At 40.6% G+C, this 26,721-nt stretch overlaps 1 protein-coding gene across 1 annotated transcript in view; it reads left to right on the forward strand.

Annotated features, from left to right (window-relative positions):
* The window catches only part of LOC128689591 (cholinesterase-like), a 46,022-nt gene extending 19,592 nt beyond the window's left edge, over nt 1-26,430 (forward strand). The window contains exons 4-14 of the mRNA XM_070087721.1: nt 1,875-1,961; nt 5,067-5,198; nt 6,259-6,406; nt 6,879-7,064; nt 10,847-11,043; nt 13,254-13,416; nt 16,687-16,880; nt 21,430-21,565; nt 22,975-23,113; nt 23,671-23,900; nt 25,179-26,430. Coding sequence (XP_069943822.1) covers nt 1,875-1,961; nt 5,067-5,198; nt 6,259-6,406; nt 6,879-7,064; nt 10,847-11,043; nt 13,254-13,416; nt 16,687-16,880; nt 21,430-21,565; nt 22,975-23,113; nt 23,671-23,900; nt 25,179-25,330 — 1,764 coding nt within the window. The 3' untranslated portion in view covers nt 25,331-26,430. The remainder of the gene's footprint in view (nt 1-1,874; nt 1,962-5,066; nt 5,199-6,258; nt 6,407-6,878; nt 7,065-10,846; nt 11,044-13,253; nt 13,417-16,686; nt 16,881-21,429; nt 21,566-22,974; nt 23,114-23,670; nt 23,901-25,178) is intronic.
* Nucleotides 26,431-26,721: the final 291 nt, after the last annotated feature.

Below are 26,721 nucleotides of genomic sequence, written 5' to 3' on the forward strand. Positions count from 1 at the left end.
TGCTGTGTTGTGTTGTTGCTGTTGTTCTGTGCTTGTGTTGTGTTGTGTTGTGTGCTGTGTTGTGCTGTGTTGTGTTGTGTTGTGTTGTGTTGTGCTGTGTCACAGGGTTTGACAAGGATCCCTAGTTTTATTGACAAGCTATTTACAGGTTAAGGATTTCTAACTTTATTGACAAGCTAAGAGCTGTTACCCACATCAGCTCATTTGAAAGCATTTTTATTGTTATGAGACATACAAGTAGGGAACAGGATGAAGTTGGAGCCATCTGTGGGCCAGCATTTTCATTTGATCAACTGACTTTATCTCGTTGACATTATGCTGTACGAATGTGTTCCATGCTCGATTCATCCTGGGTATATATGATCTCAGATGGAGTGATGTTCTGGAGAAGGGTACAGCCAGAGTGAAGTTGCTGCTCTCTGCCCGTCTTGTGGCATAAAAGCTTGTTTCTCGCTGTCCTCGAAGTGGATCCAAGTGTGGTACTTTGACAATATTGGCCTTGTCCATAACAGTAAGGCCACCCACATCCCTCCTGTGTTGAAGGCTCTGCTGAAATGACAGATCTATCCAGGATGGGTCCAGGCGAGAGATGAGACGTCTTGCTCTGTTCTCTACTCTGCTCTCTCTCTCTCTCTCTCTCTCTCTCTCTGTCCCCACAATACAACTGTGAGTGACATCTCCCCCCCCCCAGTATCTCAGCGTCACATAAAAATTTAATCTGTACTCATTTATTTCATGGAAAAATAAATATCTCATCACTTTAAAAATAAAATTAGTTCCTGCGCATTAAAATAACATCGAATTTTCCTTCTAAACATGATAAGCCGATATTGAAAGTCTGAATCCGATCAGAAAAGCCATTCTCAAGTTGTTGCAGAGGAAAATAAAGCCGAGTATTAACTCAAATTAAGCTGTAATGAACAAGTGGTGATGAATAGACAGAAGAATGGACGAGGTGCTCGAACCGCGGTCTTTATAAGGGTTAAATAACAAGAGCCACTTCCCAGCCCAAGACTTCCTTAACCATCCATAAGTTATACTCCACCAGTCTGGAAAATCTAAAGTGGAAGAAAATTGTACCAGAGTTCGTGAACGACTCCACGTTACATATATACTAAAATGTGATATTTTGATGGCTCGCCAAATTCGTGAAGTTTTTATAAGCGCCATAAATAAAAACACCGCAAATTTTCAACAATCGTCGGTTTTCTTTTTTTTTCACTTATGTTCTAATGCAAATTCTCTACAATCCTGTAAGAAAAGGATTTTTTTTGTCGTTTAATAAACGGTAATTTGCATATATACCAAGAACCAGCAGACAAGACCAGCAGCTTTAAGACGGTGATATTCTGAACACACAAGAAGTAAAGATAATGTATAATACACTAGTGTAGAAGTATAGATAATGTATAATACACTAAGATCTTAGGTTAAGATTAACCTAAGATCTTAGTGTTCACTTGAGAGAGAAAATAATCCAGCAATCCCATCAGAATGAAAAGAAAATATTTGAGTATTTTTTACATAGACTAATAACACGACGGATTCGTCAGCACTTAACATATTTACATGGCTTATCTCTCAGTCCACAGCAGGATTCGAACCTGCAAACTCGGCATCAGAGTACACAGTACTTTATCCACACAGTACTGTGTACTCTGATGCCGAGTTTACAGGCTCGAATCCTGCTACGGACTGAGAAATAACGTTTGTAAAAAATTTCGCCTGTTTGCAAATTGTTAAGCATATTTACATGGATAAAAATAAAAAAGAGAGTAATCCTCGCTGTGCTATTACTGTCGCTGCAGCTGCAGTTCCGTGTGAAGGAAAAAGTTAGTTTAATGTGTTAAGTACTTGACGTTGTACATCCACAGGTGGTGCGAGAGGCCAGCAACAGAGAGATCTACGCTTACCTCGGTATTCCGTACGCCTTGCCTCCCGTGGGGAACCTCAGGTTCAAGGTGAGAGGCCTTGAGTGTGTGAGGGAGTGGGTAAATGTGGGGAAGAGGGGATGTTGTGGGAGAATGGGTAGACGTGAAAGAATGGGTGGATATGGAAAAAAGGGAAAATGGGTTGACATGGAAAAAAAGGGAAAATGGGTGGACGTGATAAAGGAGAATAGGTAGATGTAGAGTAGAAGAATGGAAAAACGTAGAGGGGGGAGGGGAGGGAATGGGTAGAAAATAAAGGAGTATGCTGAGAGAAAGAATGGGTAGATCTGATAAGGAATGGGTACATGTAGGTGGGATAATGGGTAGGAAAGACTGCACACACACACACACACACACACACACACACAAAGAGTGAGAGAGTGCGAGTGTGAGAGAGAGTAATAAAGAACGCTAGCTTTAACAATGTAAACACAAGTGTATATTATTCATAAAATTATGAATACGGAAAACCTGGGAAAAGTGTACACGTGTACCTACTACTTTAATAAACCTAAAGTTTTAAAAAGAAACTGAGGCCACCAAAAAATTCTTCCTTCAAAATTTGTTTGGTTTATTTCATAATGTAGGGAAGCAAGAAATGAATATATTTTTGTGAGTATCAAAAAAAAAAAAAGACATTTTTTTTTAAGTTTGCTTGGTGGAAGATGAAGAGCCGCTTCAAAGGCAAATGTCTTTCATAACATCCAGTCTCACTTTGATGTGGGTTTTTTCAAGCCAAATTGAAGTGGTGAGGAGTGTGTGTGTTTGTGTTTGTGGGTGTTTGTGTGTCTGTTTGTGCTCGCCTATATGTGGTTGCATGGGTCGATTTATAGTTCCTGGCTGTGTGTTTGTGTTCGTTTGTGTGTGTGTTTGTGTGTGTGTGTGTGTGTGTGTGTGTGTGTGTGTGTGTGTGTGTGTGTGTGTGTGTGCATACGTACGTACTCACCCATTTGTGGTCGCAGAGGTCGAATCTCGGCTCCTGGCCCTGCCTCTTAAGTTGTCATTTGCCACATTTACCTGCCTGCACTATTTCGTCCACATCACTTCACTTTCTGAACACCCTGAGGCTGAAGAAATACTTCTTGACATCAACTGTCTTTAATTTCCAACTCTGCCCTGGTGTACCTATTTCCCACTTCTTCAATGGTCTATCGCTGTCCATTCTATCAAATCCTTCGAGTATTTTGTATGTTGTTATCCTCTCATCCCTGATTTTCCTGTCTTCTAGTGTGGCCAGGTTCAGAACCCTTCCCTTCTCATCATTACTCATTTATCTTAGTCTGTCACAGGTCACGTTGATTTACGGCTGCACTTTCCCCAGGTGAAGAATACATGCCTATGCTGCATACTCAAAGGTGGACCTAATATATGTAGTATATATGGCCGTGAATGACCATGGAGATTCCTGAAATGCTACTTTTCAGTTTGCCAAACGAGCATTAGTTGCAGAGGTTTATTCTGTTGATGTGTTCCTCCGGGGATATGCTCGGCACTATGTTAACCCCCTAGGTCTTCATCTTTGAGTGGGGTTTGCAGCCTCTGCTCACTGAGTGTGTGTGTGTGCCTGTGTGTGTTTGCGTATATGAGTATATAGAGCTTTTTGTACTCACCGAGTTGTACTCACGAAGTTTTATTTGTGTAGGTCAGGTTCCACCTTCTTATAGCTCACTTCCCTTCACTCATGTACCAGCTGTCCTTCCTATGATAAAAACTCCGTATTTGCCTACTCTGCTAATGCCTCTGAACATTTTGTACGTTGTGAACATGTCTCCTCTGTCTTCGCACATCAGATGAAGAGTTTTTTCTCAGCTTGTCTTTACAACCTAACACCTACAGTTTTCAGACCAGCTTTGTGGCATTTCTCTGACGCTGAGTACGCGCCTCTTGGTCTAAGGTGTTTCACAAGACCTTGAAAAACAGCAGATTCCTTAAGGCTATTATTATATCCGCCACCTCTGCATAATACGCTGATTGTAAGATGCTTTATGCCACATGTCGAGACAAAAAAAAAACTGCAAAAGCCTCCTGCCTGACGATGTTAATGATGGTAACTCCGCAAAAATGAGCGATCGATCAATACCTAATTACTCTCCCGATGCAGACCTGAACGCTCACTTCCTGGCCAAGAAAGAAAAAAATCAAATTCACTAGGAAGCCAGAGAGCCCAATTATGTCTTTGCCAAGTGCCTGTAATCATCTCCCGCCGTTCGCCAATTTTCCAAATGGCTTATTTTGTAGAAAGACGTAAAAATTCTCGACGTTATATTCAGCAAACCTTAATAATTCTTTGTGTATTAACCTATTGGTGGTAGCGGGGGATCGAGTCTTTGACCTTTCACTTGTCTTCACTGAGGTCACTCCTGGTCACTGAGGTCACTCCTGGTCCCTGAGGTCACTCTTTCTTAGTCTCTTAAGCCTTATCAGACCTATTCTCAAATGTATGTACTGAACCTGCTTCCACCACTTCTTCGACCAGGTCAATCTACCACCTGACTGGCCTGAGGCTGAAAAAACAGTTACTGTCATCCCACTCATCTATGTATTTCACTTCCAGCTTTGCCCTTGTGTACATGTTTCTCACTTTTCGAGCAGTCTTATACCTGTCCGCTTTATCAAATAATCGTAGTATTTTGTACGGGGTTATCTTTCCCTGGTCCTCCTATAATGTCGTCAGGTTCAGGGTTTTACTCTCTCCTCAAAATTTAATCTTGTTATGCCAAGGGACAAGTCTGGTTTCGACCTTCTACTTTTTCTCAAGCTTCTTCACATGCTTTATTACTGTCACTATGTTCACATACACACAAGAACCAGCACTGGTTACGGTACAGATACTTGTGGAACCCCACTTGTCACACGTACCCACTCAGATGCCTTTTCACGGACTTCGTCTCTCCCATTAGGAATTCTATGATCCACTATAGTGTCTTCCATGTTATAGCTGCCTGGAGTATACCTGGACGGTGTTTTGAGGGTCAACGACCCCGCGACCGGTCCACGAAAATAATTATTATTTCTATGCAAATGCAACATTTTTTTACCTTGAATGTACGATTCTGTAACTATAACATTACTTGTGTTTTTGCAAGTAACTTATTGCCTGGTTATAGTGGCTAACGACCTGCTCGTTCCTAACAGCCTCCTCAGCGTCACAATGGTTGGAACTCGACTCTCTACGCCCACGAGATGGGCGCCGCCTGTCCCCAGCCTTTCCTGATGGGCGTTCAGATCTCCGAGGACTGTCTTACACTCAATGTTTGGATCCCTGAGGTATGGTCTCTCTCTTTCTCTCTCTCTCTCTCTCTCTCTATCTATCTATCTATCTGTCTCTCTATCTATCTATCTCTCATCGCTCTTTCACCTCTCTCCCTCTTCATCTCTTCCTCCTCTCTCTCTCTGTTTCATCATTAAAACGAAACTGCAAATCCTTTCTTAATTAGTCAAATGCTGGTGTAGCAATCAAAAGCTCGTATTCACAGAACTCTGTTTTGCTAGCCAGCTCCAATGATTATTATTATTATTATTATTATTATTATTATTATTATATTATACTGGTAAAATTGTTATTACTGCTACTTCTTGTGCTGTACTATTGTTGCTATTATTACTAATACTATTACTAGCACTACTAGTACTGCTTCTTCTGATCTTGCTGCTACTTCTATTACTACTGCTATTACTACTACAATTGCTATTACTACTACAGCTACTACCTCTACCACTACTATTGCCTATCATTGCTAATACTATTATTACTGCTAATACTTACGCCATTACTCTAACTGTCGCTATTACTACAATGACTTAAACCATTATCACTACAAATTCTATTGTATTATTACTTTTACCACTACTGCTATAACAACAACAACTGCTACTACAACTACTACTTTATTACTTCTGTTACTACTACTACTACTACTGCATTACCGCTGTTACTACTACTACTACTTTATTACTTCTGTTACTACTACTACTACTACTGCGTTACCGCTGTTACTACTACTACTACTATTTCTGTATTACCACTGTTACGACTACTACTACTACTACTACTACTACTACTATTATTACGATTCAACATTTCCTGATAACTTTGACAATACGTAGAACTTGGCATATATAACAGCTGATTCTTCGGCAAAAACCTGGTTTTAGAACTTTCCTTCTCTTTTTATCAGAACTTGAACTTTCACCTGCCATTTTAGTTTAATATAAGACTTGTAGTATTCTGTGACCCTCTGATTTAATATACGAGTGTCGCCAGTACCCGGTGGCGGTTCTGATCTGGTTATATAAACTTTTTGACCCCGTGCGACGACCCATGCAGCTCCCACGGGGGTTCCGACAGTACCCAGTGGTGGTAGTGGTTGAAGGGGAACTCTTCGTGACCTCCGCCGCTTCGAGGTTCCCCGGACAGGACCTTGCCGCCTTTGATCTCATTGTCGTCTCCCTCAACTACCGAACGAACGCCTTCGGTAGGTCATCAGGCTTTATCGTTGCGCTGTCTTTACGTCTCGGACCTCTAGCCCGTGTTATCTTTGTGATGAGTTATCCTGTGTTGAGCTTCATACAATGTCGATGTTTTAAGTTGCTTCGATGTTTAAACTACTTCGATGTTTCCTCTGTAATTGTTCAGGTTTTTCATTTAAAAATAAAATTCCATGAATTATAATGGTTTGCTTGTTTTTCACATGTGGTTTGCAAATTTCAGATTACTTTTTTGAGGAGAAACTCAATGGGTGTTTTCTTTATAAAACCAGGTAAATTATATATGGGCCTGACTAACTGCCCGGCTGGTTGACTAGCTGGCTGAAAGGCTGCCTAATTGAATGAATGGCTAGCCAACTGGCTGTCCAAGTTCACATTTGACTGACAATAAACGAAAGCCTTCTGCCATTACTCCTGCAACACTGACCATCCCTGTTTCACTTGCTCCTGCTGCTACAGGGTTCCTGACATGGCAGGACCGGGTGCTACCGGGCAACCTGGGTCTCCGGGACCAGTCGCTGGCGCTGCAATGGGTCGCCGAGAATATCGACAAGTTCGGAGGCGACCTGAGCCGCGTCACACTCCTGGGTCACTCCGCCGGCGCCGCCTCCGCCGCCTACCACCTCGTCCATCCTCGAAGTCAAGGTCAGTCAACTCTTGCACTTACTTTTACCTTCCGCTTCCATTTTTTTCTGTTAGCTTAATTTGAAAACCTTGAATGATTTTCTCTAATTCTCTTCCGAGATTTTCTGTCATTATGTTCAGTCTGGCTACTCAGCCAGATGGCTGCACCGTCCAGATAAAAGAACCAGTCCAACAGCCAGTCCAGTGATTCCCAACATGGGCAGTACGCCCCACGGGGTGGGGGGCAATTTGAATGTTTTGCGGCAGTTCAAAATGTTACAATAAAATAGTATTTATACATTATAAATATTTTAATAAAGAGATATATTGTAAAATTTCAGTTACATATAAGTATAGTTATTCGCAACATTTGTACATGATAACAATTACATATATTACTTCCAAAATTATATTTTATATTTTACTAAACTGAGTGTAAAACTACTAATTGGCACCTCTTTTGGGCAGCCATTTTGTGAGGAGTCTCTACGTATTCGCTTCAGTCATGAAAGAATGACTTCAGAGAGGGTATTTTACAGTTTCTCTCTGATGAAATGTAAGAGACTAAGGGTACAAATAGAGTTTTAGAAGAAGAAGCGTCTGATTCAACACCCAAATTTGTTTATGTAAGGAAAAGACATCAATTTTTTTTGAGTGTCAATGTAGGGCATGATGCAAACAAGGCTGGGAATCACTGAGCAAGTTGGATGAAAGATCTCGCTCAGAAACTAATCAGATCAAGGAAATCCAGAAGCCAATCAGACTCATTAGTCCCAGAAACGCTCCATCGTCTTCAACCATCGACTTACCGGTGATGCTTCCAGCGCTAACACAACGCTTCAGGTCGCCATCTACTACACTTGGGTTAAGTAATGTTTGTCGGGAAATAAGACAAGTGTTTCCTGACGCGGGTCTTAGTCATATGATGACCCGCCACTGGAGCTTTTGGTCAATTGACCGAGACCTTCCGCTGGCTTACCGGTTATTATTATTATAACCATTCTTTTCTATCAAGAGGATATGTCAAGAGGATATGTTCCAGAGGAACATATTCTCTTGACCATTTTGGAAAGACTGGGGAGATCTTCACGTGACTCAGCACACACTCGGCTCACGCACTGAGGTCGGGGGTTCGATCCCCGGTACAAATGGAAACATTAGGACATGTTTCCTTAAGATACCTGCTGTCCATATTTACCTATTAGTAAAATGGGTACCTGGGTGTTAATCGACGGGTGTGGTTCGCATCCTGGGACAAAACTGACCTAATTTGCCTGAAATGCTCTGCATAACAAGGGGCTTTCTGTATAGTAGTATGTCATTGATGTCAGCTAGGACTGTATACCTTGTACATGTACTTGTAGAATTGAAGATTATTATTATTATTATTATTATTATTATTATTATTATTATTATTATTATTATTATTATTATTATTATTATTATTACAATAATCATCCTATGAAGATGCCCCCATCCCACCTTGTCTTGCCTACTTGCCAGTATTATAACTCGATATATATAAACGTGTGCTCATAATGCTGTGGTTCCAGACACTCAGGATGAAAGCCACAGAGACGCTCAAGGAATGTTATTTCGGTTTGAAATAACATTACCCGGTCCGTTACCCGGTCTGACGGAGAGCAGTTGTCACCAAGTACGGGAGACAGGTTATCACCCATGTATGATAAAAAAAACAGTTATCACCCAGTACGAGTACTGCAGACAGCAGTTATCACCAGTACGACAACGAGCAGTTATTGCCAGTATGACAACGAGCAGTTATTGCCAGTACGACAAAGAGCAGTTATTGCCAGTATGACAACGAGCAGTTATTGCCAGTACGACAAAGAGCAGTTATTGCCAGTATGACAACGAGCAGTTATTGCCAGTATGACATAGAACAACTATCATCAGTATGACACAGAAGTTATTGTCAGTATGACACGAAACAATTATCATCCTTTACGACACCAAACATTTATAGCTAGCACGACACAGCACAGTTATCACCAGTACGACACAGTAGTTATCACCAGTACGATACAGAGCAGTTATTAACCAGTACGACACAGAGCAGTTATTAACCAGTACGACACAGCACAGTTATCACTAGTATAACACTGAACCTTCAACATAATCTTAACATTTATATTAGGCAGTTTATATTACGGGATGGTAAAGAGTGTGTTATACCCGCGAGTTATACCGCAGATCACAATCCCCCCCAACTCTCTCACCATCTTTAACAACGGTATATAATACTGACAAGTTGATAAGTAAGTTACATGTATAACAGTTAGGTATCTTTATTCCGAAACTCTTCGCCTGCACGGTAGGCGTCTTCAGTCGAACGTAGAAGAGGCAGCAGAAGCAGTGGTGTAAAGACATGCAATCAGTCTATCACCCTCGGGGGACTGACCCCCTCAAAAGTAAATCTTCGAGGGTGAGGGACTGATTACATTGTCTTTATACCTCCACTGTTTCTGCTGCCCACCACTGTATTCGACTGAAGAAGCCTGCTGTGTAGGCAAAATGTTTCTGAATAAAGATGGCAGTGTTGCACATGTGTCTCACTGATCACTGAGGATCGTCTAGACGGGACGGCAGCAGCATTTCCGGTTTCCGCTCCCCACTATATATGGTACATTATTTTTTCTCAAGATTATATAATTAGGATAAAAAGATATTTTTAAGTCAGTTTTATTCGAATATTACAGTTGAGTGATTGAACTCAAGAGGCGGATTTCTCTTTTTTTATCTTGTCAAGAGTTTTTTTTTTTGGGGGGAGGGGGCGATAGGGGGTAGGGGGAGCAGGATCTGATGAACTTACATATTTCAAATCATTTCAGATTAGCTCTTTTTTTTAACAAACAATAATGAAATAGTTTCATATTGGGTAAGTCATTTTTTGTATTCCTCTTTCAATTACAGTTTAATAAACTTTCTTTCGTACATTTTTTTTCATGTGTCTTGGGTCATCATGTTTGATTGAAGTCAGAAAGTCATTGGTTTTCATATTAGTATTTTCTTCAATACTGACACGACCACAGCGTCTGGTGGCACTCCTACCTGTTAGATAAGATAAGATAAGATTTTCTTCGGTTTTTTTAACCCCGGAGGGTTAGCCACCCAGGATAACCCAAGAAAGTCAGTGAGTCATCAAGGACTAACTTATTTCCATTGGTGTCCTCAATCTTGTTCCCCAGGATGCGAGCCACACCAGTCGACTAATACCCAGGTACCTATTTGCTGCTAGGTGAACAGGACAACAGGTGTAAGGAAACGCATCGAAATGTTTCCACCCACCGGGAATCGAACCCTGACTCTCCGTTTATGAAGCGAGAGCTTTAGCCACAGACCAGAGAAGAACCGCGTAACACACAACTTAATTCTATCTAGAACAGCAGCGCAGGATTTTCTTGACGTAACATTGAAGGAGATGTCTTGTGGGTGAACCCAGCCTGAGTGCCTGCTCGCCCTAGCTTCATCATCCAGCGCTATTGTTCCAGAGTATGGAGGACTTCTGTTTTTTCTAAAGGAAGGTTTCAGCGGATGATCATTTTTTATGGATCTTTCGTAGCTTCCTGGAATACTTGTCGTCTGGTATTGTTCTCGTTTACTAACCATGAATGAGTGCTACCGTATCTTCCAAACTGCATTTTTACGTTTTGAAGTGTATCTACCTTTTTCTAGAGAAAAATCATATGCACAAAATGTGTGTGTGTGTACCTCCTTTATGTCCAGTATTGATTACATTGCTATTTTCAGAGATTACACAAAACTTGTATATTTTTCCCCAGGACCATTCAAGCAGATGATCCTCCTCTCCGGTTCCAACTTGGCTCCCTGGGCATTGAGCAGACGTCCTCGTGAGGCCTCCAAGAGACTCTCGGAGCATCTGGGTTGTGGATACATCTCCGGCTCAACGTTCCTCCTGCAGTGTCTCAATACCAAGGACGCCAACCAGATTGTGAAGGCCGTGGAGAGACTCATTGAGGTAAGTTCCTCTTGGTCAAACTCTTTCATCAGGCACTGTTCTTCAGGGCCCTTATCTTTATCTTCATCTTCATCTTCCATCTCCTCCTAACACTACTAATACTTATACTGCTAATACTTATGCTGCTAATACTTATACTACTGCTGTTTCTTTTACTACTATTTTTACTACTACAGCATTTACTGTACAATATCAATGCTATATATAGTTATGTCAGTCGCTTTGTGATCTGAGAAATGTATCCCTGTATTGCATAACTCCAGCCGCCTGTACGTCAATGCTCGAGTAGAGAGATAAGTGCCGTGTGCGACATAGGTTTCTAATGTAATTAAATATTTGCACTGAAGATTTGAGGCGAGTAAGATCTGGTATTCACAAGTTATCGTACCGACACTAATACCGCAATTTCTTAAGTTAAAATGGCTAATAAGGACATTCACAACCAAAACTTATTGAAACCCTCCACAAAGAAACACTGAAGACAAACTGAAGAAGCATTCTTTTGTTATCCCGGAGAGAACAGTATTGTGAAATACACCAGAACATTAAGTTTAAAGCCGCTTGGAATTGTTTTATCAAGTTATCAGCACTGAAGGCCGAAGTAAATTGTAACCAGTGTTTAAATTTTTCTCAGTTTCTTAGATAAAAAAATACTCTGGAAAATATACAGAGAAGAATAACGAAGCTGATTCCATATATTAGAATTATATTTATTTTTATTTTTATCCTTCTTAGATAAACACAATACGCTGGAAAATATAGAGAAGGATAAGGAAGCTGATTCCATATTTTGGAAAACTTTCCTACGAAAATAGACTGAGGGCATTGAATTCACACCTCTGTAAAGACGTAGAAATGGAAGGGGATATGACCGAAGAATTCAAATGGAAAACAGGAATAAAGAAGTGGGGTGTAAATAACGTGTTGAATATATCTAACCAAGAAGAGGCTAGAAGAAATGGATTCAGTTTGGACAAATTTACATTTAGAAAGAATATAGGGAAGTGCTAGTATAGATGAGTTGAACAAACTCTCGAATAACGTCACTGAAGTGAGAACTTTGGGTTGATCTAAATAACGGTTGGACGGGTATACAAATGGGTAGTTTAGCGCTTAGTTTTGATGACAATAATAATATTAATAATAATAATAATAATAATAATAATAATAATAATAATAATAATAATAATAATAATAATAATAATAATACGAATGGGTGTGAATTGGACCTGCATAGCATGAACTAATAGAATTACGGCTCCACCCATTACGTTATTATCCTAAGTCTTGAGGAGGTTAAAGTAGCAAAGCCTTACATAATTTGTGGCAAAGAATGGCATGCAGAACAAAAGTCCAATGTGGCTCCTTCGAAAGTTTTGTGATTATGAACAAGTCTGAATTTAATACCCAGGTATTAATTTAATACCCAGGTATTAGTTTAATACCCAGGTATTAATTTGATACCCAGGTATTAATTTAATACCCAGGTATTGATTTAATATCAGGTATTATTTTAATGCCAACTATTCTAAATAATAAAAACATTTATTTCTTTGACAAATTCGCCCGCACACAAAGCAAATAAGATTCATCAACCATTAAACACGGAGGTCATTCAGAAGACCTAGACGTATATATTTTGATCTTGATAACTGAACCGAAATCAAAATTTCACACAATTTTATTCAAAAAATGGTCAAATCTGCATCACCTACCCACTTGAAATTCACTTTCCACCATCGTCCAATTTGAAGGCATCCTTTTCTTTTTAACGTTTGAAGCTTCGTCACAGAGGGTTTGAAACTGACGCTAAGATGCTGGGAATGGGATCAGCAACTTCGGTCATAGGTCACCTGCACACCATAGTTGTTTCTAAAATCTGGTCCCCGCTACCCTATACAAGAGCTGAAAATTTGAATCCGATAGTATGAGGCTTCTCGAACTATGAGCGAAAACTCGATCAGTTGAAGGATGAAAAAAATGGGAACAAAAATACAGGAAACCACTTAAAGATCTCCCTTCAGGGATACCTTAATATTTTTACTTCTGCTGCTACTATTACTAATGCTGCTACTACTACTAATGCTTCTACTGATACTAATGCTGCTGCTATTATTAATGCTGCTGGAATTACTAATATTGCTACTATGCTTTTGATTTTATGTCTGCTACTACTACTACTAATTCTGGAACTACTTGTAATTCTCCAGGAAGGGAATCCGTACTTCCTATTCGGGCCAGTGGTGGATACTTATCTTCGTCAGGAGGAGAGAATGGTGCCTCTGGAGCCTCTGAGAGCCGTCAGGGAGAACGCGAACAGAAGGATCCCCGTTCTTCTGGGACTTTCAGAGGATGATGGATCAGTCATGCTATGTGAGTGTTGGTAAGATAGAAGTGTTGGTAGACGTGATGAAGGTGGCAGGACGGTTGTGGGCGCAAGATGGTAGGGTGGGGTCAAGGTGTGTGTGTGTGTATATATATATATAGGTATATATATATATATATATATATATATATATATATATATATATATATATATATATATATATATATATATATATATATATATATATATATATATATATATAATATTCAAATAAAAATATGGGGAAGTACCACCTCTATAGCTGGAATGGGGACCCTCATCCTCAGAGAAGACAATAAACGTACCTCAGGGAAAACTCAAGGTTCTCCCCGGAGCTGTTTGAATATTTTCTTCTCCTACCACCCCCTATATTTATATTCTATGTGAACATTTATTAATAAACAAAATACATTTACAGAAAAAAACATAAACATGAATACAATGGCACAATATATATATATATATATATATATATATATATATATATATATATATATATATATATATATATATATATATATATATATATATATATATATATATATATATACATATATATATATATACATATATATATATATATATATATATATATATATATATATATATATATATATATATATATATATATATATATATAGGTATATATATATATATATATATATATATATATATATATATATATATATATATATATATATATATATATATATATATATGTAGTGCCGAATAGTTAATACTGGTTAATTAACAAGAACTCATTTAAAATTAAGTCCTTTCTAAAATTTTCTCTTATACGTTTAATGATGTATTTTTTCATTTATGTTAATGTAAAAATTAATAATTTTGTCCCAAAGAACCTTAGAAAACTTACCTAACATTATTATAACAAGCGCAGTTTAATTTAGCCTAATCCAACTAAATATATTTTAAATAACTTTACGATAATTTAACAATAAACAAACACAATGAAACGAATTGTTTTCGTTAGGTTCGGAATGATTTTTGCGAAATTACTGCATTCTGTGTACTCACCTAGTTGAACTCACCTAGTTGTACTCACCTAGTTGTACTCACCTAGTTGAGGTTGCGGGGGTCGAGTCCGAGCTCCTGGCCCCGCCTCTTCACTGATCGCTACTAGGTCACTCTCCCTGAGCCGTGAGCTTTATCATACCTCTGCTTAAAGCTATGTATGGATCCTGCCTCCACTACATCGCTTCCCAAACTATTCCACTTACTGACTACTCTGTGGCTGAAGAAATACTTCCTAACATCCCTGTGATTCATCTGCGTCTTCAACTTGTGTGTGTGTGTGTGTGTGTGTGTGTGTGTGTGTGTGTGTGTGTGTGTGTGTGTGTGTGTGTGTACTCACCTAGTTGTACTCACCTAGTTGAGGTTGCAGGGGTCGAGTCCGAGCTCCTGGCCCCGCCTCTTCACTGATCGCTACTAGGTCACTCTCCCTGAACCGTGAGCTTTATCATACCTCTGCTTAAAGGTATGTATGGATCCTGCCTCCACTACATCGCTTCCCAAACTATTCCACTTACTGACTACTCTGTGGCTGAAGAAATACTTCCTAACATCCCTGTGATTCATCTGTGCCTTCAACTTCCAACTGTGTCCCCTTGTTACTGTGTCCAATCTCTGGAACATCCTGTCTTTGTCCACCTTGTCAATTCCTCTCAGTATTTTGTAAGTCGTTATCATGTCCCCACTATCTCTCCTGTCCTCCAGTGTCGTCAGGTTGATTTCCCTTAACCTCTCCTCGTAGGACATAACTCTTAGCTCTGGGACTAGTCTTGTTGCAAACCTTTGCACTTTCTCTAGTTTCTTTACGTGCTTGGCTAGATATGGGTTCCAAACTGGTGCCGCATACTCCAATATGGGCCTAACGTACACGGTGTACAGGGTCCTGAACGATTCCTTATTAAGGTGTCGGAAAGCTGTTCTGAGGTTTGCTAGGCGCCCATATGGTGCAGCAGTTATTTGGTTGATGTGCGCTTCAGGAGATGTGCCTGGTGTTATACTCACCCCAAGATCTTTTTCCTTGAGTGAGGTTTGTAGTCTCTGGCCCCCTACACTGTACTCCGTCTGCGGTCTTCGATCGAGTGAATTCTTCTCATCAACTTCACGTCATCTGCAAACAGGGACACCTCAGAGTCTATTCCTTCCGTCATGTCGTTCGCAAATACCAGAAACAGCACTGGTCCTAGGACTGACCCCTGTGGGACCCCGCTGGTCACAGGTGCCCACTCTGACACCTCGCCACGTACCATGACTCGCTGCTGTCTTCCTGACAAGTATTCCCTGATCCATTGTAGTGCCTTCCCTGTTATCCCTGCTTGGTCCTCCAGTTTTTGCACCAATCTCTTGTGTGGAACTGTGTCAAACGCCTTCTTGCAGTCCAAGAATATGCAATCCACCCACCCCTCTGTCTCTTGTCTTACTGCTGTCACCATGTCATAGAACTCCAGTAGGTTTGTGACACAGGATTTCCCGTCCCTGAAACCATGTTGGCAGCTGTTGATGAGATCATTCCTTTCTAGGTGTTCCACCACTCTTCTCCTGATAATCTTCTCCATGATTTTGCATACTATACATGTCAGTGACACTGGTCTGTAGTTTAATGCTTCATGTCTGTCTCCTTTTTTAAAGATTGGGACTACATTTGCTGTCTTCCATGCCTCAGGCAATCTCTCTGTTTCGATAGATGTATTGAATATTGTTGTTAGGGGTACACATAGCGCCTCTGCTCCCTCTCTCAATACCCATGGGGAGATGTTATCTGGCCCCATTGCCTTTGAGGTATCTAGCTCACTCAGAAGCCTCTTCACTTCTTCCTCGGTTGTGTGCACTGTGTCCAGCACTTGGTGGTGTGCCCCACCTCTCCGTCTTTCTCCGTCTTTCTGTGTATGTGTGTGTGTGTGTGTGTGTGTGTGTGTGTGTGTGTGTGTGTGTGTGTGTGTGTGTGTGTGTGTGTGTGTGTGTGTGTGTGTGTGCGTGTGTGTGTGTGTAATCACCTAACTGTGGTTGCAGGGGTCGAGTCAGCTCTCAGCCCCGCCTTTTCACTGGCCGCTACTAGGTCACTCCCTTCATACTCCGTGAGCTTTATCATACCTCTTCTTGTGTGTGTGTGGGTGGATGTGGTCTTGTAAGACTGACTGTTCCATAAATCTCTCTTCATTATTACCTCAGGTTATGTGCTGTATGAAACAGTATTGGCGCCAGAGCAACGGCTTGCGGTACTAAGTTTTTTTTTCATTTTGTTGAATTCGCAGACATCAAACGGGAGATCAGCTATATGACCTATGATGACTTGACCCGCTACAGTCACGAGATTCTGGTGCCCCTCTTGGTCTCGCTCGCCTCCCTGGGCGACGCTGCCACTGCTGTCAACAGGATGGTCGAGTACGCTTACCTTGACAAGGCTCGCAAGGGCAGGAAGGATGACCTGGTCCTCGAGATCATCAAGGTGAGGGATGCCGGGTTTGGAGCTCGAATGGTGGGTGAATATTTAGTGTAGGTGGGGAAGCATGGGGAGATAATATGATGGCCTACTTCGTACTGTAATGTGTCTGGCTGTAGAACTAGAGACGCAATACGCAGAACCCTATACGCGCGTATAGGGACTCCTGTTACAGTTACAAACTATATCACCTTTAAGGTCCATTATTTATGGTAGCTCTCCGTCTAATGCTCTTCCTATACGGATAACTACCTAAACCCTCTCTGTCTTTCTGGGTCAAGTGATGGTAAGTTACATTTGTTACTAAGACGATACAGATAAAGATGATCTCTAGACTGAATGATGTAACTGCAGGAGCTGGAGTAAGAATGAGTGGTAGAGACGGAACACTCAACGATGAAATGGATATCCTTGGCAGATGGGGTGAAATCTGACTCTATGATGACTTTGAAAGAACATATGGTGAACTTTGCAAGCAACCTAGCGAAAAGAAACTTGCATCATTAACTCGCATCTCTTACATGTTAGGTACGAGAAACTGCAAAATTATATATGGCACGAGCCCACTCTCAAAATAATTATATATCACTTCCTTTGATTGCTTTCCTGTACCCTACCATCGACTTGGACAAAGTAAACAATTGTGTAAGGCTTATAGAACCATGTCCCGTCCTGGCTGGGCCTCTGATTTCAGTAAAGCATTCAGCATCAGAGATATGTGTGCTAAGTGCGCTAAAAATCCCCCACCCAGCCCAGGGCCGTGTACATATAGAAAACAGAAACTATATTGAAGGACAAAAACAGAGATCAAATTATTTCAAAAAATAATAGTAGTTAGTTTAATATGTTTATTATGCCCCCCATACCCATCCTGTGGGCGGTAGTCAAAAGATTACAGAGGTACATAATTGGTCCAGGGACTGGACTCCAAAGTTTTGATAGCTGAGCAAGTTACAGAGGTAATGAACTCACAATTTACAAAGGTAATGAACTCCAGGTAGGTCTGGTCACAATCCTGACAAGCTACAAAGGTATTTACAGATTACAGAGGTACGTAATGGGTCCAGGGACTGGGCCCCCAAAGTTATGATAGCTGAACTAGGTACAAGGTAATGAACTCACAAGTTACAAAGGTAATGAATACTGTAAGAATGGTTACTTACGTTTATACATGGCTACAATCATGAACAAATTATAGTGTAATGAGCAATTCACACTTCCACACCCGGTCACAACTGTAATGAGTTACTGGTGCAAATATTGATTGTTGAGTCACACACACCACACACACACACACACACACACACACACACACACACACACACATGGTAATGCATTATTTACAGCTAGCAAAGTCAGGGTATTTCTCCAGAATGGTCTGTAATATACCACTGGATAAAATACTTGCCATTTCTTGAACATTTCTGAGTGAGTTGTTTCTAAATTCATTAATTTGATCACACTCCAGTACATAATGACGCAGGGTGTGACAATAGTCCATCTGGCAAAGTTTACATTTCGTTTGGTCTACATCTGGTGGTGGTGATTTAACCTGCCAAAGATACTTGTAACCCAGCCGGAGCCGGGCAGTAGTGACATCCAAGAGTCTGCTTATCTTGTTGGATGCACCATAGACATGTGGCTCCTCCTGCATGATGGAATGATGATAGATGGACTGACCTGTGTCAATCTCCCTAAGTCTTAAGGCAATAAAGTTCATTTGAAGTTCTTTTCGTATTATTGTTCTCAAACTGCTAACTGACAACCCAAGATTGTAATCTACCCCCTCTTTGAAAGCATACAGCTTAGCCAATTTATCAGTTCTATCATGCATCTGAAGACCAATGTGAGATGGAATCCAGAGCATGTGCACTCTGACTCCACTGTCCACAATCTTACCATACCTATGTCTGGCTTCTGACACAAGCATGCCACAATTTATACTTAATGAGTTGAGAGCATTTATGGATGACAGAGAATCAGTTACAATTAAAGTGTCAACCTTAGATACATGGACACATTTGAGTGCAAGGAGTATGGCAAACAGTTCTGTTTGAAGGGTAGAGGCCCAGTTATTGATGCGTGCTCCAATTTCTTTATGAGGGCCATCACTCTGTGTGACAACAGCAGCACTACCAGCTGCACCAGTGGACTGGTGAACAGAACCATCGACGTAAATAAGAGTGTTCTGTGTGACTAAGTTATCAATACAGCTTAAGGCATCATGTTTGGCTTCAAGACGAAGCTTTGGTTGTGATTTAAGAAGAGTTTTGGGGGGAAATGGAGGAATGGTAGTTTGGAATGGGGTAATATACCATGGAGCAGGGAAATGTCTCTGTTGTCTAACTTGATATAGATCATGTAGCTGGTTCATGCGGAGGTCGGTTCCAGTTTTTTCGATCCATCTGGAAGGATGTTCACCAGTGCTGAGGAAAGTTTGGAGGGCTTCTGTGCAGGGGTTTGAATGGACTAGCCTAAGCATATTGACCCCAATAAGGATATTTCTTTCAGTAACACGATCTCTAATGCTTGGAATATTAAGTTCTTTCCGCATATTTAAAATTTTGGCAGTACGAGGGCATCCTAGGATGATCCTCATTGCTTCGTTTTGCAGTTTTTCCAGCCCTCCAAGCTTCCAGTCAGACACGAGTGCAAGTAGTGGCGCCGCATAATCAACCAATGATCTAATATAAGCAAGATACATCATTTTCACAATTTTAACATTAGCACCATACCTGGGATGAAAACCTGCCACAACTCTAAGTGCTCTCAGCCTTTCTTTGTATTGGCGACAAAGTCTCGTTACAACAGGTCCAAGTAGTGGAACCTCAAAGCCTAGATACCTGTATCTGCTTACATATTCTAGAAGAGACCCATCATGCAACTGGATCTGACGAACTGTGCCTCTCTGCCGAGGAGGACGCCTGTTGAGTATCTTTGTTTTATCCCCTGAGATTATTAACCCCAGGTCCTGACACGAGGCTAGTACATGATTAAGAATGTTTTGAGTGTTGGAAAATCCGGTGGTGTGAATCATTATGTCATCAGCAAAACTAACCATATAATGATGGGGCTGGCTAGGCATGGCATTAAGTAAGGCATTAATCAAAATGTTGAAAAGGGTGGTACTAAGCACACCTCCCTGTGGGGTTCCTAATTCAAAATCTTTAGTTACACTTCTATGTCCCTGGAACAACACAGACGACTTTCTGTTGGACAGGTAACCTTTAATCCAGCGGAGAAGCCATCCTCCAACATCCATTCTGGCAAGTTCACTAATGATTACATGTCGATTGGCTACATCAAAAGCGGATTTAAGGTCAAGGAACGTAGTGTATGAGCTGTCAGTGTGCAGAGTGAGAAAGGTGGTAATGCAATGATGCACACTCCTTCCATGCATGAAGCCATGCAACCGGGGTGACAAGAATTCCTTAATTCTGTGCATAAGACGATTAAGAATCATCCTTTCGAATGTTTTACACAAGCAGCTAGTAAGGGATATTGGGTGAAATGAGTTTTGTTGATTGGGCTTCGGAATGGGAATAATGAGGCTATTGGTCCATGATTTAGGGAGCTCCCCAGTGACATAACTCATGTTATATAATTCAAGTAAAGGATTACCTGGTACTCGACACAGCAATCTGAGTATGTTGTAAGTAATACCATCCTCACCAGGCGACGTGGAGTTGCCCTTAGTTAGTGCTGCATCAAGTTCATAATTAGTGAAAGGAATGTTGCAGTCATCTGCCTTGCTGAGCATAAAGCAAACAAGTCTCTCCCTTGCATCATATTTGTCCATTAATTTCGCCTGTGTGGTACTGGGAAGACTGTCATAGCTAGATGTAGCAGCCCAAGCACTGACTAACTCATTCGCCCTATGCAAGGGATGAGGGTGCGCGATCTGCCCAGTTCTGTTACCCTTAATTCTATTTATGTCCCTCCATGCCCGGCTAAGTGGTGTGTGAGCATTGAGACCATTGACAAATTGTTCCCAGTCTGTTTGCCGCAGCTCTGTCATACGCTCTCTGGCAGCAGCAAGGGCAGTTTGGAAGAGGCCCAGCATTTCAGGGGTACGATGGTTTCTATAGGCTAGACCTAGTCTGCGAGCAGTACGTTTCAATGTTCGAAGTTTAGAATCATTGTAATAGGTATGATTTTTATAAGACTTATGATTATTATGGAAGTCATTTGGATTTAGAGTAGTAGGAGGTTTCAGAGGCGGCTCTAAGAAGTTCTGAATACTGCTCACAAGGTCTTTGTTAAAAGTCTCGACAGAGGTACACTCATAGAAATTATACCAGTCAGTCACATGTGCAACAAAGTCATCATGTTGATCAGGGGAAACATTAAGACGTTTCCGTTTGAAGACGAAGGATAAAGTAAAGAAATAGTGAGTTTCAAACAGGAAAGAGTGTAACAAGATTAGCTTTTCAGTTTCATCGTCTGCAATGGAGGCATTTTGTCGTGCACTCTTGCCTGACAAATATTTTTACTAATACAGTGCACCTGTTATTATTTTATTTGTCTGTTCATCACTATTACCACCTGGCTACAGATGTTTACAGACGGGATGTTCAAAGCTCCTGTAGTGCGACTTGCGGAGGAGGTGTCCAGGAGAGGTCTCACTACTTACTTATTCGTCAACACATTCTTCGCCAGGGATATATATGGATCCCACGCTAACATTACAGGTAGGTTGAACACAGTGGGTTAACGTCGTTCTCTCTCTCTCTCTCTCTCTCTCTCTCTCTCTCTCTCTCTCTCTCTTTCTCTCTCTCTCTCTCTCTCCCATGCACATTTTTCACAGTTTTTCAGGCGGTTTTCAGCCTCTTTTAATTCATATTTCTTATTCTAAATTACCAATGTTTGAATACATTAGTAAATATTTTTGCATATAACCCAACTCTAATGAGGCTTTAAACGCATCTGCACGAGAGGTTGACAAGGAGAGTACGAATACATAGTATTGAAAGGGCGATCTTAAGCTGAAGCAGACATGGTTACTGTACAGGCAAACAGTGTTAGCATAGAGTTAAAGTGGAATACTACAGGTTTTTGTCCTGGGACCTTTGTTGTTTACCAAACTCATATATGATACTCATATAGGAATGATCATTGTGAAAAAATATTATTATTATTATTATTATTATTATTATTATTATTATTATTATTATTATTATTATTATTATTATTATTATTATTATGTGAGTAAATTACCTGCAGGAGGTTAACAAGACATCACCTGCAAGTAATTTGGGTGAGTTAAGTGGGACTTAGTCACAGCAAGTCACTGAACTGCAACTCCTTCGACTGCCCCCTTCCTCACTGCATTCACAAAATGCTAAACCTAACATTGAATTAATAATTACAATATTAAAACCAGGTACTCTGGTAAAATTATAATTAGGGGGACTGTATAGGATTAGGCTTGCTTGCTGGGTCCAAAAAAATATAACTATTAGTACAATACATAGAATCCAGTGGTGTTAATAGAAAAGAACTTTGTATTATCACTTACAATTTAATTGTTGTAGATGGATCACACCACAACACCTTGCCTAACACCTAGACCCTACATTGGCCAGCTAGTCATTTACATGCAAGGACTAACTTTGCACTTCCCTGTGAGTGATGTTGCATCCCTTATTTTTCTCCATACACACGTAATTCTTGAAGTCCCGCTAATTTCCTGTCCCATTTCTTCAACAGGGGACATTAACACGGGTTCCTATTACAAATCCAAGTCGAAACATATCAATTAGGCCTCCGAGAACGCCTGATTACAATGCACAATTCACATATTAAATTCAATATGGCCTCTACCCTACTGTCTGTTCTCCACCCCTCCCCCCCTCCCTCGAAATTTCTCGAAGAGTCCAAACAGCATCATATTTTATTACACAATTATCGTATTATTCGCTTGTATGTTCTACCTTTAGGAAATTATGATAAAAAGATTCCACAATCATCATCAGCAGCAGATTTACCTATAACTCCATCACAGTTACCATTACCACCATTAACACGACTATCACCACCACCTCTAACACAACCACCACTAACACGACCATCACAGCTACAAACTTCCTAACGCCCACAGGAGCCCTCCACGGAGCAGAGTTGGCGTACCTCTTCGCCCCGTCCTCCTACCGACTGATTTTCAACCTTCCACTCACCTACCACGAGGAGAGAGTGAGCCAAAACCTTAAGAGAATGGTGTTCACTTTCGCTAGTAGTGGGTAAGTACATCAGTGTTTCCTTTTGCTCGTTGTGAGTAAGTACCAAATGTGCTTCCTCTGGCCACTAATAGGTAGTTACCAGTAGCATTTACTTTCCTAACCAAAGGGAGGAACTGTGTTCAGTTTCGCCAGTAATGGGTAAGTACCATATGTGTTCACTTTCTTAAATAATGGCCTGAAAAAATAAAAGAAACCGTTGTTAAAAAAAACAATTTTTTTTCAGCATGTATTTAAAGTTTCTTACACTCTTTCTTTTGTGATCACCGTTCAGTATAACAGTGAAACCTAGCCATTAACTGGAAAAATTAAGAAAAGGTGATCACATCTATCATTTTGTCATACTTTTTGTGGGTTATCCCAGATTCTCTACACATATGCTGCTATGTATGATAATCTATGTAACTGTATTTATGTATACCTGAATAAACTTACTAATAATAACATCAGCAATAGTAATAAATGCAGTATTACTAATAATTTTAGTTGTAGTAGTAAAGTAGCATTTATATTAATAATAATAATTATTATTATTAATAAAACGAGAATATTGGTTTCAGGATCCCATTCTTGGGCCAATATTCACCCAGGTGGAGCCCATACTCTCCTCAGTCACCCATCTACGCCTCGCTGGAGTCTGGTCAGGTCCATCAAGGCTACCAGCAACACCAAGTAGCCTTCTGGAACTACCTGATGCCAGAATTGGCTCACATGGTGACCTCAGATCCCAATGCCAAGACTACTCAGTCCACTAGTACACATACCACGGCGCCTACCACAGAGTCGCAGAGTAAGTCGGGGCTAGGTTAATAACTAAGAAAAAGACTGGAAGTTTAAATCAACTAGCATTTTTTTTTTTACGTAGTCTGCTAGTTTAAGGTACTCTACATTTGGATTTATCGTCGACTGAAGGCTTAAAGTACTCTACCCTTTATGAGTTTTAAGAGTACCAGTACGTCACCTGACGTGTACCTGTGTCTGTGTGTCTACCAGTGTCTTCCTGCCAACGTCTCAACTATCGATAATTTCCAATAAGTTATTTCCTCTTCTTGAAAGTTAAAAATACACAAGGCACCAGCAAGGACATTCGAGCAGTATTAATTAACATATATTTTTTGTCATGTAGACATTTTGTTTATAGAGTATCGTATACCTGGAGTATACCTGGACAGAGTTCCGGGGGGCAACGCCCGCGCTGCCCGGTCCGTGGCCAGGCCTCATAGTGGATCAGTCCCTGATCAACCAGGCTCTTACTGGTGGCCGCACGCAATCCAACGTACGAACCACAGCTCGGCTGGTCAGGTACTAACTTTAGGTGCCTGTTCAATGCCTGCTTGAAGACAGCCAGGGGTCTATTGGTAATCCCCCTTATGTAGGCTGGGAGGCAGTTGAACAGTCTTGGGCCCCTGACACTTATTGTGTTGTCTCTTATCGTGCTAGTGGCACCCAGGCTTTTCATTGGGGGGATGTTGCATCGTCTGCCGAGTCTTTTGCTTTCATTGTGAGTGATTTTCGTGTGCAAGTTTGGTACTAATCCTCTTGGATTTTTCAAGTGTATATAATCATGTATCTCTCCCGCCTGCATATTAGGGAGTACAGGATGAGGAACTTCAAGCGCTCCCAGTAATTGAGGTGCTTTATCTCCGTTATGCGCGCCGTGAAGGTTCTCTGTACATTTTCTAGGTCAGCAATTTCACCTGCCTTGAGAGGTGCTGTTAGTGTGCAGCAATATTCCAGCCTAGATAGAGCAAGAGACCTGAAGAATGTCATCATGGGCTTGGCATCCCTAGTTTTGAAGGTTCTCATTATCCATCCTGTCATTTTTCTAGCAGATGCTATTGATACAATAATGATTTATGTTTATGGTAAATCTAGATAGATTAAGATGTAGCTGTATTTTTCTAAAGTATGTATGCATGCATGTTTTCACATATATATTTTTTTTATCATTGTGTACTCCACCTAGGTCACGAATTTAACCATTATCTGACTGCTGCGATAAATGTATAAATGTGTGTAATTAAGTCTGTTGCATGTGTATGGTGTTTATAATGTCATAACTTTACAGTTATCACACCAGGATCGGACAACGTGTCATACCAGTCTGCAGTGTGGGTGCTGGTGGCTGTGATATTGCTGCTTCTGGCTGTCATCGTCGCCTACATTGTGTGTTCTAGACGCCGACAGATGCTACACTCTAACACCCTGAGCGACCAATGACATACGGAAACGAGTAGTGGCGAGAGAGCAGTCTATAGACGAACTGAAGGGACGCTGAACGAACGAAAGGGATCAGATCATCGAAGTCCCTCCAGCGACCCCGGCAGAAATGAACCGCTGGGGGAGATGATAGAACGTCCTGCTTCTACCAGGTTCACCCATTTTGGCTCGGTGCGCTTCCAGAGACGAGATCCTGATGGCTTCGACGCTGCTGACAGCCTTCCTTCGAGCATTCCAACGTTCGTGTCGCGAAGCAACCCGCTCATGAGACTGGCTTCACTGGTAGAGGAACGAGCGTCGTCGCCGCAACACGACGACCACTCAGATTCAGTCTCGGGACGCAAAGTGAAGCTATCTAATTTTCCTAAGGATAGTTCCTGGTTCAGGTCTCAGAAGGACCGTAAGGATTCATTCATGGAGGCAAGCGCTGAGACGATCTTTGATGATGGCTCGCCAGGAGGGAGGACGCCTGGTTCCCGATCAGTCTTTTATGATAAAGACGATGATGCTTCCTCTTCCTGAACCTCCTGCAGCTCTCTTGTGATTTAGAGGAACAAGAACATACCACCAGTATTTCTAAACGCTGCATCGCAAAGAAAACTGGATTCGTCTGAGTCAGCTTTTTCTCCACTTCTCGTTGAAAGTTAAAAAGATTCAATTCAAATAGATTTTATTAAGCATAATAAATTTATATATTTTCACAATTTTTCTTGTTTATTGAATAAGGTAGATAATATTGTATAGCGTGTAATAATTTATTTTTTAATGTATATATATGATGTAATTATTTATAATCATCAGTCGACTCTTAGTTTCTTGCACTACCTGTTATTAGTGTTAATTTAGCGTCTCGGTGACTCGAGTTCTCGCTATATTTCACTCTGGGACACAAGTATGAAAAAAAGTTATGTAGGATGTGAAAGGCTGTTGGAGTGTGAGCAAGGTAACATTTATGAAGTGACTCGAGGAAACCGGTTAACTGGACTTGAGTCCTGGAGTTGAGAAGTACAGTGCCTGCACTCTGAAGAAGTGATGTAATTAGGAGGGTCATTTGAATTGTGATGCCTGTGTCCTTTTCTCATGACAGTTATTGAATGTGGTGTGGATATATATATATATATATATATATATATATATATATATATATATATATATATATATATATATATATATATATATATATATATATATATATATATATATATATATATATATATATATATATATATATATATATATGTGTGTGTGTGTGTGTGTGTGTGTGTGTGTGTGTGTGTGTGTGTGTGTGTGTGTGTGTGTGTGTGTGTGTGTGTGTGTGTGTGTGTTTTTGTGTATATATATGTTTGTGTGTTTGAAACTTTTTTGTAAAAAAGAACTTTCGTTTTATAATT

Source organism: Cherax quadricarinatus, chromosome 22, assembly GCF_038502225.1.
Source record: "Cherax quadricarinatus isolate ZL_2023a chromosome 22, ASM3850222v1, whole genome shotgun sequence".
NCBI lineage: Eukaryota > Metazoa > Arthropoda > Malacostraca > Decapoda > Parastacidae > Cherax > Cherax quadricarinatus.